Source organism: Molothrus ater, chromosome 17, assembly GCF_012460135.2.
Source record: "Molothrus ater isolate BHLD 08-10-18 breed brown headed cowbird chromosome 17, BPBGC_Mater_1.1, whole genome shotgun sequence".
NCBI lineage: Eukaryota > Metazoa > Chordata > Aves > Passeriformes > Icteridae > Molothrus > Molothrus ater.
The window spans coordinates 6,572,928-6,587,558 of NC_050494.2; the positions used below are offsets into that span (position 1 = coordinate 6,572,928).

The window sequence follows — 14,631 nt, forward strand, 5'->3', positions numbered from 1 at the left end:
CACTGTAATGTTCCGGGCTGCCACATTTAGGATAGCTAAATAGAGAGGGTGATTTGAAAGAAATACCCTTCAAAATATGGATCAAAATTGCATCTATATTTATCTAGGACAGGCATTGGAGTTTGTTTATAAAGCAAAATTAATATAAATCCTCAGAATGAGAAGCTTCACATTTATAGATATTAGAAAAATGGACTAATTCAAGACTGGCTTTCAGAGCTATGTTTTTCATAAATATTTCTCCATGAGTTGTGTGGGTTTGTGGCTAACTTTAAGATTGAGAATACAGTCTTGAAATTGACCCATTTTCCTTGTGCCCTTGGATGTTGTAGGTACAGACACGAACTGACACATCCCTCAAGCTCCTTAAATTTTTTCCCCCATCTGTATTGTGGCCATGGAATGGTTTAATGGGTGCAGGTTGTGTGCACAGAACCTTCACATGAGGCCATAAGAGGAGTAGGTGACATGGGAGGTGTGCTCTGATGAGTAAAGAGCAGCAATCAGGTAACTGTCAGCAGCAGCTGCCATTGGGAATTTCATTCTGGAGATGTCAAGGTCTCCTGTGAATTTGCACAGTTGCTTCCTAAAATGCAAATCCTTGTAAGGGTGAAGGGCTACTGGAATTCCAGTTAATGTTCTGGGGGAGAATTTTGAGTGGTAAGACTTGACATAGGGGTTTGATTAGATATGGGACAGAAGAGTGGGAGAGATGAGCCAGTGCTGTCTCCTGCAGGGATATAGGATATCCTGCTTCTGTCAGCACAGTGCTCCCCGGGGTGTTGTCCCTCACCCAAGAACGTGCCAGCTGCTTGATCCCTGGTGCCACTGGAGGCTGGCAGTTCAGCCCTGATCCGTGGAGATGTGCCCTGCCAAGGCACTGAGCTCAGCCCCATGAGGGGTGTGCTGGGGTGCCCAGTGGCTGCTCCATGTGCTGGGTCATCACACCCTGGCTGATCTGAGCTGTTCATTCAACAAGAGCTTCTCTGATGGCACAGCAACATGGAGAAATCTGCAGTCAAAGCCAGGGATCACCATCCAGCATCACATCTGAAGGACAGGAGTGGAATGGTCCCACTGACCTGCAAGACCTTTTCCTGATTTGTCTCCTCACCTGCACACAGCAACCACCTGCAAGATCCAGATGTGGCCAGACTGCTAATGGGACCTGTTAATGTTTGAATTTGAGGTTGCCAAGATAAACATCTGGAAAGGCTTTGGATATCTGCTGTCCCTGGAGTAGGGGACACGATTCCCAAGCCCCTTGGAAGCCAGCCACATAAGGAAAAGGGCTCTGGGAATGTGCAGCCCTTGCCAGGTCATCAGAAACTTTGGGTCATGGTTGGACTGTCTGCAGATTTCAGGGAAATGTAGCTGATTCTGATGTTTTAAAATAGAACCTTAACTTTTTATATATACATACATATATAGACATACATAAAAATTTACATTTCAAAAACACTTAAGATATAGGGCTGTCTGTGTCTGAATCTTGTGTCTGGCCAAGATTAAAAAAAAAAGCCCAAATCTGGAGTGAAACTTTCTGAAATCCCATGTAGATTTTTGATGTCTAATAAGAACCAGGGTCATGGCACAGTTTAGCCCAGGCACTGTGTGAGTTATTTGCTTTTCTCCCCACTACCAAAAGCCCATTTTTGTGGGAGCTATGGGAGACTGATAGCTTTAAAGAGATTGAAATCAGCCAGGGGTTCAGAGCTCCTGGTGTGGCTGTGCAGATGCAGTGACATTCTGATACATCTCTTTGTGTATCCAAGCTGGATATACTCTGTGTGCTGCTGTCACCAGGGCAGAGCTCAGAGCCCTTTAGAGGGGCAGAATGCTCTGGCTGAAGCAGTGAGTGGGGCTGTGGAAGGCACAGCATAAAGGAACTCATTGTTCTGCAACATAAGCTATGAGTAAACATGTAGTTATTTGGCTTTGCCCAGTGAGTTTTGTCCATGCTGTGAGGAAGACCTCATTTTTTGGATGCTTTTGTGCATTTGACTGTGAGTCAAAACCCTGAGTCAAGTCTTACTGCAGAAAAACTGCTCACTGAATCATGCTGCATACCCATGGTCCAACCCAAAGCCTGTCTTTGCTGTACAAATAACTGCTTATATGTTTGGAGAGGAAAAAACATCACTTGCAATCAGTGCAGCCTAAAACCAACTTATTTCTGATACTGCAATTGGTTCTCTAGGGTGCTAAGGAAAACAGTGGTGTCAATTAACCATGAGGGAACAATTAGACCAGTCAGTGATTGCAAGACCACAGAAGAGGAGAAAAGAAATGCAGCAGTGCATTACTGGGGAGATGAAATGAGTGATAGGCAGCAGCACAACTCTTCCCTGTGGCAGGGCAAGTGCAGTGGAAAGGGGCCTGGACCAGGACAGAAGGAGCATCCATGGGATTGTGGCTGGGAAAGGAGGAAAGGGGCCTGGGAGAGCCACCATGGTGCTGGCTTTTGTCTGCTGCCTCTGTAGCAAAGCTCCTGCCTGGCTGAGTGTGACCCGTGAATTAATATAATCATATTAATTAATTAATATAGGAATTATATATTAATTATATAATATTTATTGTTATTAATCAATTTATATATATGTATATATATATGAATTTTTTACCCCTCTATGTGGTTTTCTTTGCTTTTCTTTTCCAGCACAACCCATCAGACACAACTGCTGGCACCAAAAGGCAGCACTCTGTTTTTGCTGGCCTGTCCTGCACATGGTGCTGTGCATCATTTAAATGTCCCTGGCCACTGACACTGAGTTCCACCCTGCCTGTCATCGCAGTATCTGGGTGACAGCAGGGGACTGTAGGGCAGGGAAGCGATTTGAGCTGTTTGCATTATTTACATGGTTGTTTGTATTATTTACATTCATCACTAATTATATGGGAGCCTTGAGACAGGCTGGGAAGGGGAAGTGTGTCACTGCTGGTGATGGGATGTTGCTGCTGGGCTGGAGGGCACTGGGAGCTGAAGCTTTTGCATTGGATGCAGTGTGCACTGTCCCTGTGCACTGTCCCATCCTGCTGCTGGGGTGAAGCAGGGGCTGCTCCCACCCCTTGGCAGTGTTTGGGGGTGAAGGCTGCGGGGATGTAATTTCTATTGATCCCAGAATTTAATCCTTCCCAACCTATGAAGTTACCCAGGCAGCATCACCTGCTTTTGGCTGGGGCTGTGCAGAGGTGATGAATTGTATTCCTGGGGGTTGCAGAGGAGCCAGTGGTTTTTGTATCAGGACAAATAAAAATGCAGCCAACAAAGCATGTTTGGGGCTCTGTCCCCCACTAATCCTACCCTGATTAGATGAGGTGTCTGTCCCACTGCCCTGATGAATCACTAGGGCTGGGAGGCAGGGAAGTGAGCTCCTTTATCCTAAACAGAGATTTATTTGTTCCACATCCATTGCTTTTTAATTATTTTTACAGAACCTCAGACGTGCATGAGCCCATGGCAGGCTGGCTGACAGCTCTGTGTGCTGCCCCCTTGCCTGGGCAGTGTTGGATTTGGGGTGTGGTGGTGGCCTGGGGAGGTGCAGCCCTGCTGCAGGGGCATTTTGCAGAGCCCCGTGTTCAGCGAGGTGCCTGCACTGGGCCGTGTTGGCGCGGCAGGGCTTGGCTGTGCTCACACCCTGCGTGCCCTGACGCACGGCCCGGCGCTCCAGCCGCTCCCTACGGCCTCTGGCTCCTCTCCAGGGCTGCTTTATGGCCCTGCCCTGGCACAGAGCCTCAGCTGGGCAGGGAATGGCAGCATGACAGGGACATGGCAGTGCCTGCTCGCCCCTGCCTTGGCTGGGCAGCGCTGTGTCAGTGCCCTGCGTTCATCCGGGCAGGGTTGGCAGCTCTGGTCACAGGGGCAGTGTTGGTGCTGTACAGGCTGAAATCAGGGAGCAGAGAGCAGCCTGCAGAGCTGAACCCTGCACTGAGGGTGGCACTCCATCCCTGCTCCCTGGAGACCCATTGTGCCGTGTGGCTTTCCCACCCAGCTGGCTCTGGTGCTGTTGAGGGGGACAGAGGGGGATTTGCTGGAGGGCAGCAGCTGCTCTGACCTGACCCCTGAGGAGTGAGTGAACCCCCTTAACCTGCAAGATTTTCCAGAGTTCCTTTTCCAGGGAATTAACATGGAGGCATTACCAGCTGCAGCCTGATACGTGTGAAGTTGTTCCCATCCTAGGAGAAGGTCTCCAATGTCACCCTGATCGTGTGTCAGCCCTGCTTGCTGGCTGGGCCGCTGGGGTGGAGCACTGACCTCACCAGGGAGGGACATGGGGGCACTGTGGGGTCTCTATAACTTCAGCTTGCACTAGGAAGACTCACCACCATTTTATGGAGGGGGATTTGGGAGCATGGTGAGGAACATGCCCAGATGCCTGGGATCTTCAGTGATGGTCCTTGACTCCTGACTCATGCCCAAACCCACGCTTATTTTTCCCTAGAAGAGCTTCAAACTCATCCAAGAAAATAGAAAATGGCCCCTTGCTCTGGCAGATGGCTCCCCGTGGCTGGTTGCAGCCTGCAAATGCCATGTACTACCTGAACCCCTACATTTTTGTAGGGGAGACCAACTGTTTACAGGAACCCCATAATCCCCCGTGTCACAGGGTGGGCAGGGGCTGGCTGGGGGCAGCTCACCCAGGGCAGCAGCTGCTGCTCACTTGGGCACTTCTTGTCTTTCCTGGCCCTCAGCACTGTAAGTTAACACTCCACAGGCAGGTCCAAAGAGGATTTCAACGAAACCTGAAGCTTGGGAGGAGAGATTATGCTGCAGAAGTGGCCTGGGAGACTGTAAAATATGCACTCCCACGATCGCCAAAGAAGGAACTGGATTTGCTCCTTGGGGAGCAGGGTCATCCCTGGGCTCAGTAATAGTGTCTGAGGGGGGAGATTAATGCCTGGAAGATGGGTCACCCCCTTCCATCTCAGCCCAGCCCTGCCTGAGCCTCCCCAGGACTGTGGGAGTGCCTGCTCTCCCAAAATCATGTGTGTTCTGGTGAGTCACTGCTTTTTGCAAACCAGGTTTAGGATAGATGGCTGTGAAAATACCCCCAGCACAGCTGACCCTTCGCTGACATGAAGCAGCACCTGGGAGAGTAGAGTAGCCTTTCCAAAGGCGTTTGTGCTGCCCCATCACCCCATGCCTGTGCCCCAGGCTGAGGGAGCTGCTGGCAGCCTCTGTTCCACAGGGTGCTGCTCTAGGGTGGCCCATTCCAGGTCCTGTAATGCGAGGAGCAGAGTGGAATGTTGCCTTTGTTTTGGGTGGTTTGTTGGTTTCTGAGGCAACAGCATCTATAGACTGATGAGAGCCAGTTTGGGAAGATGGCTCATCCCATCCCATCCCATCCCATCCCATCCCACCCCAATCCACTGGGCTCAGGGGTGCTCTGACCTTCCCTGTGCTGGCATGGTGGGTGCTGCGGGTGAAGGCTGCCCCACCAGCCCCCTGCCCTTCCCAGGAGTTCTTTTTGTGGGGCCTCTGATGCAGCTAATTTAAGTCTCTTGACATCCTAGTGAGAAAAGTCAGAGTGGGGGTCTCCACTCTGCTGGAACCTGCAAATGTGCTCACCTTTGGGATCAGGGCATCTGGAAAGGAGCAGTGTCCCAGTCCTTCAAGGACCACCTTGGGTCCTGTACCCAAGGTGCAGCCCTGGCCATGGTGAACACAATCCTTCCAGTGTCTCCCATCATATGACACCATCTGCCCACTCGAGCTGGGTCTGAAGGAATGGGGTGGGGTGGTGCTTTCTGGGGTAGAGCTGAAGGAACCCTACACAGAGCTGCCTCTCTCCTCCCTTTTTTGCCCATCTCTTGCTTTGTGCAGTGTGGCACAAGCCTTGATCTTGGGAACTCAGAGAAGCCATAAGTCAGCACCAAGGAGATGTGGCTTCAGGCACCAGGGCAGTCAGTGGACATGTGGGATCCTGACTCAGGGGTCTAGAGGTGGTCCTGGCAGCCTGCAAGGGACAGCCTGCAGAACAGGCTGAAAGGGACTGTCACCAAGCCAAGGGCAGATGTGCCAGTGCAGCTCACATGCCCACTGGGGCTGCTGCCACCCTCTGCACAGCCCAAACTCCACCCCTGGGGGCTGCCTCCTGCTCCCTTCTCTGGATGACAATCCAGATCCCATACAGTAAGTGGATCTGCAAAGTCCCTGTACAACCAGCTGCCACCTGCCAGCAGAGCCTCTTGCGCTGCTGTCCTCTGCTCCCTGGGCACTGATGCTTTGCATGCGAGTGAGCTTCAGCGGAGCCGGGCTCAGCACAGCCCCACATCTCATCTCCCTTGGCTGTGCCAGGCCCGAGGCGCTTTCTCACGCTGTCTTGTCTCCCTCAGGCACGTACCAGGGCCAGTTCACCAACGGCATGCGGCACGGCTACGGCGTGCGCCAGAGCGTGCCCTACGGCATGGCCTCCGTGGTGCGCTCGCCGCTGCGCACCTCGCTGTCCTCCCTGCGCAGCGAGCACAGCAACGGCACCCTGCCCCAGCAGGACTCGCCCGCCGCCAACGCCGAGAGCCTGCCCCTCTCGCCCACCATCACCCGCGGCGGCTTCGCCCTCAGCCTCTACGCGGACGCCGAGGCCGCCAAGGCCAAGAAAGGCGGGCTCTTCCGCAGGGGCTCCTTGCTGGGCAAGCTGAAGAAGTCCGAGTCCAAGTCATCCCTGGCCAGCCAGAAGAGCCGCGTCAGCTTCCTCAAGAGCGAGAGCGGCATCAGCTCGGCCGCCAGCGATGCCACCTCCACCGTCAGCCTGGGCGAGGGCGCCGAGGGCGAGGAGTACACCCCCTTTGAGTCCGACATCGACGCCACCACCACGGAGACCTACATGGGCGAGTGGAAGAACGACAAACGCGCCGGCTTCGGCGTCAGCGAGCGCTCCAGCGGGCTCAAGTACGAGGGCGAGTGGCTGGACAACCTGCGGCACGGCTACGGCTGCACCACGCTGCCTGATGGCAAGAAGGAGGAGGGCAAGTACCGCCACAATGTCCTGGTCAAGGGCATGAAGAAGCGGGTGATACCCCTCAAGAGCACCAAGATCCGGCAGAAGGTGGACAGGAGTGTGGAGGGGGCTCAGAGAGCTGCAGCCATTGCCCGGCAGAAGTCGGAGATTGCGGCATCCAGGTGGGTGCTTGGAGCTCCAGCACGCAGGTTCCTGTGGGGATGGTCCCATCCCATGTGTTCGGGAGTTGTTCTTTTTCTCATCCCCTCTCCTGTCCCCCTCCAGCCCTGGTGCAGAGGGGAGGTGCTGGACAGCAGGGATTGTTACCAGCACTGGCACTCAGCAGGGTGGGGAGCATCCAGGCTGCTCTTTGATGCTGCTGTCAGAACCACTGGGCATTGATGGGGCAGCCTGAGAAACAGAGGGTTTGATGGTGACAAATGCAACAGGCTCATGAGCAGCCAGACAAACTGGGGCTGCAGCAGAACACAGCTTGGCCCTGGAGCCCCCAGTGTGGTGGCTCTGGGGGAAGTTTGTGGGATGCATGAAGGTTGTCAGTTTTAGCAGCTGAGTGTAATTGCTCCATGGAAGAGAGAGGAAATAAGAGTGGCTTCAGGGTCTGCCTGGAAAGGGCACGGGAAATTCTCCTCCTCCAGCTCACATCCCTGCCTGTGTCCGAGCTGTGTTGGCAGCACACTCCTTCTGCAGCATTCCTGCCAGTCTCAGAGCTGACCTGGCAGAGAACAGAGATCTGGGAGCCTTTGCTCCTTTCCTCTTCCTTGGGAAATGTGGTTGTAACAGTGCTTGAGGTTTCACCTGACCTCACCATGAAAACCTCAGCCTGCACAGGCTTTGCTCAGCTGCTGGGCAGTGGCTGTGACTCCATGGCCGTCCTGTCTCACTCCTTTTAATTCCTGTTTAATTATCAGTTACTTCATTATCAACCAGAGGAGGGAAATAAGCAAGGTGGACACCTATTCCCAAACCCCATTCCACTCCTTGGAGAAACCCCTACTTTACTCTCCTGGCAGACATTTCTTCTCCAAACTTTTGCGGGAGCACAATTGATTATTTTTTTAAATCAAAACCCAGTTGCTTCAGGGACTGGTGGAGAAAACCCAGCAGGATTGCAAGTGAAGCTCCATGCAGGCCAGGATAAAAATAACAGGCTGGGGTGGTGTGAGGCCCTGGATCCTTCTGGCAGGGCAGGCTCAGCCCAACACCAGCTTTGCTGTGCCTGGGAAAAGCGTGTGGCTGTGGTGTGAATAAGGAGGCTGGAGCTGCAAACACTGCTCCCCAAGAGCTTGGCTGGTTTACACAAACCTCTTTTTATTATACACTATTTACACTTTGGATCAAAAGCGGCTCTGCAGTGTTTTCAATCAGGGGCTGGAATGCGCCCGCTGCCCTGGCCAGGGACTGCATCCCTCCCCAGTGCAGCCAGGGAATAATTTCCTATTAAGGAAACCTTGGAGCTGGAGGAAATAAGACATGGAAGGAAGCTGGTTTCCTCCAGGGAGCCCTCAGTCAGCAGACCCTGCAGTAGTGTGGCTGCTGGGCAGCGAAGGGATTGTTGTGCTGGCTGGCAGTGTGGAACCCCAGTCCTGTTGCTGCAGCACAGCTTCCAGCTGAGGAGAGGGGAGTTCAGCCTGCCTGTCCTGTAAACTGTAACTCAGCATTGCCATCCGTGTTTATTCCTGGTGTATCTTGCTCAGGGCAGAGCAGCTCTCTCTACCTGTAAATCCAACTGCTGCTCTCCTCCCTTCTCCTTTCACCGAAGATTTGGGGTAGAGAGTAAATCTACATCATTTTTCCTGGAGAAAATCCTTAGTTTAAACCCCAGCTCTGCCACGACTTTTGCTTTGGCCTTGAACCTTGCCTCAATTTCCACACCCAGGGCAGAATAATTGCAGACAGATTGTGAAAATGGATTATTACAGTTTATAGAAGGTCTGCACTATCATTAGCATTGCCTGGGCTCATAACTGTGAGGTGGAGCTTTCTAGATGGAGCATTTGCATTTCTCCTCAGATGGCAGTGTGTCCCTTACCCAAAAAAATGCCTTTGAGGCTACACCCATCCTTTCCTGGGGAAGATATGACATTTTATTTATTACTAGACACTAATTATCAGGACACAGCAGGTGGGCTGTGTGAATTCCCAGCTACCTCTGCACACCTGTGCTGTTGTACATGGATGTTTGAGTTTCATTTGCTTGTGGGAAAGCACTCGGGGAAGCCCCTTGCAGAACTAAACTGCTGTAGCATCCAGCCTCCTGCTGTCTAGGGGTGAAATGCCAGGGGAAGGTCAGATTTCTCCCTTTTGCACCATAAAAGGCTCTTTAGGGATAGAAATTCTGAGGAAAACAAGCCCAAGCACTGGAAGCTGCCCGGGCCAGTTGCACCGCAGGAATCCTAGGCACGTGCTGAGCCCTGGGGTGCATGGCTGGGGGCTGGCAGCAGCACTGAGGGGTGCCCTGCCTGGAGCTTTGGGCAGGGGAGCAGTGACAGCCAGGGACAATGGTCAGTGCAGTCAACAAAGCTCCCCTGCTCCAAGGGTGCTCTGCAGGCACCAGGCTGCTTCACAGCTCCTGTCCCAGTGAAACAGGAGTGTTCCAGCCAGGGCCATGGGCAGTGCCAGCTACTGCCTGTCCTACAGCCTCTGCTGCCCTCTCAGTGCTCCCCTGGCCTCCTCAGCTGCCTCCTGAATCCTCCTGAGCTGGCAATCCAGCTGCTTTCCCAGTTGTGCAAGAAGCTGAGGACATCATCTCACTGTCAGCTGAGAGAATAGCTCTGTTTTTCATTATTTCAGTGGAAATCATTTGGCATGATTTCCATCAGAGAGCAGCCCATCCAGGTCAGCCAGCTTCACCCCATGCACAGCCCATTGGTGCTGCTCAGATGTTGGGTATAAACCCTGGGCATGTTCCTCAGCAGCTCTGGGGATCAGCTGGAGGGATGGAGTTGATGGAAGCTGGAGTGTGAATTCTCACTCAGGAGAAAAGTCATCTTGGAGTGCAGCCTCTGTGGCAGCTGGCAGGCAAGGCTTTACTCCTGCCCAGGGGTAGCCAGGGATGGATGTGGGGTTAACACACCTAACACACACCATGAGGGTTCATTAGCCCTGCCCTGTACTGCTGGTGCTGCAGGATTTGTCCTGTGTCATCCCAAGGGACTCCTGTCAGAGCTGGGGCCTGGCTGTTCCTGCAGTACCAGGTGAGGGCACCTGCTGTGTCACACCCTTCCCTTTCCCCCACTCCATCCTGACTGGGAACTCCTTTAAAAATAATTTGGGGTGGATGGGAAGCACAGGGAGAGCCTGGGATCACAGCTGGGGCTTCACATCCCAGGAGATGAAGTAGACAAACTGGCTGGAGGACTGTGAGGAGGGGACAGCTGCCACCAGGCCATGAGTGAGCTGGTTCAAAGCTGTGCTGAGGTGTGAAACAGCTGCCCTGCAGCTTTCTGGGCACATGGGCTGGTACAGAATAGGGTGCTCTGCACCCTGGGTACTTGATGCTCCTTGTGCCTGGGGAGCAATGTGTGTTTGCCTGTCAAGTGGGGAGGATGGTCCACAGATTACAGGGAAAAGAAGAATGGAAATAGTTGGCTTTCATCTCTTCAGAACAGATTAAAATAAAATTAAATAAAATGAAGTAAGAGGAAGGGCAGGACTGTCTGCAGGGGAAACCTTTGATTTTTTGAAACCTTTGTGCTCAGTAGCTGGGCAGCTTTTACAGGGGTTTTCCTTCTCTCTGGGGCTTTTTAAGGACAAAATGAGTGTAAATACTGCAAATCCCACCTCTGTCCCATTGCAGCAGTATCTGACATGGTCTGCTTCTGCACATGCTTGTGCTTCCCAGTGACTTGGACCAAAATCAATGGAGGGACTTGGCCATGTGTCCTGCAAGGCACAGGTCTGGCCAAGCTCTGAGATCCTTTGAAGAGTGCATGTCCTGGCAGGAACACCTCAGATACATCTGCTGGATGTCATGGGATAGTAGGAAAGCAAGATATTCGAGGCTGCAATGGCTGCTGTGCTTCACCAGTTTGTACTCATGTGCTGGCCCTGTAGCCCCTGTGTGGTTTATACCTGGAGAGTACAACTACGAGTGAATACATTTTGGATTTATTTTTGTTTTAATGTAATATCAGTAGATATCTGTAGGAATTTCTGTATTCTGTTCTGAAGTGTGGGGCATCAATTCCTGATTCAGTGGGGTTTGCTCATTAGGGTGGGCCTGGACTGTGTGGAAGCACAACTTTACATTGATGTGGCTTCCCTGCCAGCACATGGGCATTGCTCAGTGTGAGCTGTTGCCTGGTTTTGACGCCTAAGTTGGTTTTCTATCCATGCCCATGACTTTGGGGCACATCTTAGCTCTCCCTTCAAACAACAAGAGCCCTTGGCAGCTCCTGTATCACTTTCCAAGGCTCTTGTGCCTGGCTGCACTCCCAGCAGGGCTGTCTCCCTGCGCTCAGCATTTCCAGGCTGCGTGGCCGGGCAGAGCGAGCGTCTCCTTGGGGAACGTGGTGCAAATGACGTCCCAAAATCGCTGCAGTCAGCACAGGCTCCTGACTAAATAAGGGCAGGCAGAGCAGGGCTTTATCAGCGTGGCCTGAGTGTGACAGCTGAGAGCTGGGGCCGGGGCAGCCCACGCCGCTGGGGCTGGGCTGTGCGCTCCCACTCTGTAGGTGCTTTATTTGGCACAGCTCTGCTCTTGTCCCCACTGCTCTCAGGGGTTTAGGCTGCTGGTGGGGGAAGTGGGCAACCAAAGGGATATCTTCCCCAGACACCTCTTTGGTGAGCAGTGGTGTGTGTCCAGTGCAGTGCTGGGCTGGTGGGCACAGTGGCCTTGGCGCTCCTGGGGCTGACAGCACAGCTCAGCTTCCCCTGAGGTCAGATTTCAGACCTGGGATTTTAGGTGTGTTGAATCAGACTTGCAGTTTGCTCTAAAAAAGCAAAAGGATTTTTTAAAAATGTGCTTTTAGCTAGAGGCACAGGCATTAGACACCTCAGGAGTTCAGCACATTCCCAGACCTTTAGGTCCAAAGCCAGAGGAGGGCAGGATGCTCATGGCCACCCTGTGAGAGTGGGCAGCAGCAGCAGCCATGGCTCAGGACAGCCCTCCCAGGACAGGAGGGAGCAGCTGAGCCTCCTGTGCTCTCCCAGCCTCACAATCTCTGCTCCAGGAATCCACAGCTCCGTGTGAGGGATGGCTGTGTAATTAGGAAGCAGCAGCAGGCAGGAGATGGGCAGAGCTTTTCCCAATTCCATGTGGGTTACTGGCTGCTGCTTGCCAGGGAGGGACATATGAGTTGTGAGCAGCATTTCTGCAGACACCAAAGATCACAAATGTCACCCTGAGCTCTCATGGGGCTTAAATGACAAGTGCATGGAGGTTGCAGGGGGACCAAGGACCACCCCTCACTTCCCCATGGGCTGCAGTGGAAGGGTCACTTCTAGCAAGGTACAACCACAGGAGGCAGTGGAGTGGCCTGAGCTGAGCACATCTCCTTGATGCTGGGTATTCTGGCTGCTCCAGGAATTCTGATTGCCTCACAGCCCCCATAATGGGAATCTGCATCTTGGAACTTCCATGGACAGGGTTCAGAGAGTCAGTGGACAGGGAGAAGCAAGGGCAGCCACGTGGCTCCCTGCTACAGCTGAGTGCCAGGACACAGCATTGAGGGGACTCTCCTCAGTCCTGCTGTCCCAGTGAAGATGTTTCTCACAGAGCTTGGTGTGTTTATAAAGAGGATAATCCTGTTTCATCACCCTTGCTTAATAGAAACCCAGTTGCTGGCATCTATTTCTGCACTAGCTGAAGCCCAGGGCTGGGACTCTCCTACTTTCTGTGTGGCACAGCAGTCTCCAGCTCTGCAGAAATATTGCTGTTTTCAAACCTCTGCCTAATCCTCGTTCCAGCTGTCCACTGGAGCAGTGCAGGCTGTAGGGTTTGAGTGAGCTCTTCTCTGTTCCTGATCTTGCAGCCATAGGGACAGCATGGCTGTCCTGTCTCACTCCTTTTAATTCCTGTTTAGTTATCAGTTATTTCATTATCAGCCAGAGGAGGGAAATAAGCAAGGAGGACACCTATTCCCAAACCCTTTGCCACTCCTTGGAGAAACCCCCACTTTACTCTCCTCATGGCCATTTCTTCTCCAAACTTTAGCAGGGAGCACGATTGATTTTTTTTTAATCAAAACCCAGTTGCTTCAGGGACAGGTGGAGAAAACCAGAACTCTGGGGTCCAGAGCCAGGACCAGACACCCACCCCAGCTGCAGGACACCCACAGTGTGTCCCCCCACAAAGGGGGGCTGTGTGTGAGGCTTTGTGGGCTGGAGGGATTCAGTGTCACTGGGTGAGTGATGCTGTGATGCCTTCACCCCCTTCTTCCAGCCCTCTCCCAGAACAGCCTCATCCAGGCTGGCTGCAGCTCCAGCACTGACACATTTTTGGCCCACTGTGCTCCTTACAGGGGATGTGCTCTGATTCCAGAGGAGGGAGCATGGCTTTATCTGCTTTGCACCCACCTCACATGAATTTCCTCAGGCACTTTCATGCCTTATTAGGGTAAGAGGGAGCATGCATTTTCAGTAGCTCCAAGGAGGAGGCATCTGCTGGACAGCACACAGCTTTCTCCAGGGCTTCCTGGGTTATCAGGATTGAGGCAAGGGAGGCTCTGTCTTGCAGAGATCCCCTCAAGAGCAGCAGAGATGGGATGGCAGGATGTCAGCCCTAGGGATGGGTATAGTTCAGATAGCCAGCCAGGCAGGGAAAGTGGAATTAATGGGCTGTTCATTCTGACCTTGTGGGAAATCCTTATCTCAACAGCTTACAAACACAGAAAGGGAAAAATGAAGTGTGACTTTAATCTGCAAAAATGACTGTGGAAAATGATAGCATCTCGTTCAATTGATCTGCTGCTGCGTGGAACAAGAGGGCTCTGACTCCCATCCAAATGCTTGCAGGGAGCTGGGCTTTGAAATCATTGAATTCAGCCATGCTTTGCTCAGAGATTATCCTCATTTCAGTGGAATGTGAAATAGCCTTATCTTGAAAAAGAAATAATATTTAAGTAACACGTCCAATTTAAATAGAAAGCCTGTGATGCAGAAACCCTCCTTTCTCCTGGAGGAGGGGCATCTTTTTCAGCTTATCCTGGTGCTGAGCCAGAGCCCTTTGGCTTTCTCAGTCCAAGTTTTTTAATTTTGCTCCTGCAAAGCCTGATGATTCTTCACTGAGGGCTGGCAGGGACCTGGGTGCTCTCAGCAGCCTTGGGTACAGGTGCATGGGAGCTGCAGGCACTGAAGCCTGGGACGTGGGCTGGTGCCCTCCCAGCTCCATCTCTTCTTTTTCCTGTACCTCAGATCTGTGAACATCAACTCAAGAGACCTACAGGACTTGGAGAACTTTAAATTTTGATAAGTAATTGTGGTTTTGGGCAAATGCAATATTTTAAGATATACGCCCTTATTTCCTAAAAAAAAAATCCACTTTTTTGGCTGGGAAAAAAAACCCCACAAAACAGATACAGAAGTTTCTCACTCTTTTGGTTTGGATTACTTAAATCTGAAAAACATTTAATTTAGAAGTTGCTAAGACTTTTGGTTGAAAAAAAACAACAATCTTAAAGTGAAAACACAGACTTTCTGACCCATTTTAATGCTGGTGGATCCAGCAATCTGA

General features: G+C 52.1%; 1 protein-coding gene across 1 annotated transcript in view; it reads left to right on the forward strand.

The window, feature by feature from the left end:
- The window catches only part of JPH2 (junctophilin 2), a 29,187-nt gene that overhangs the window by 1,214 nt on the left and 13,342 nt on the right, over window positions 1–14,631 (forward strand). Inside the window, exon 2 of the mRNA XM_036396024.2 lies at window positions 6,337–7,120. Within this exon, the coding sequence (XP_036251917.1) occupies window positions 6,337–7,120 (784 nt within the window). The remainder of the gene's footprint in view (window positions 1–6,336; window positions 7,121–14,631) is intronic.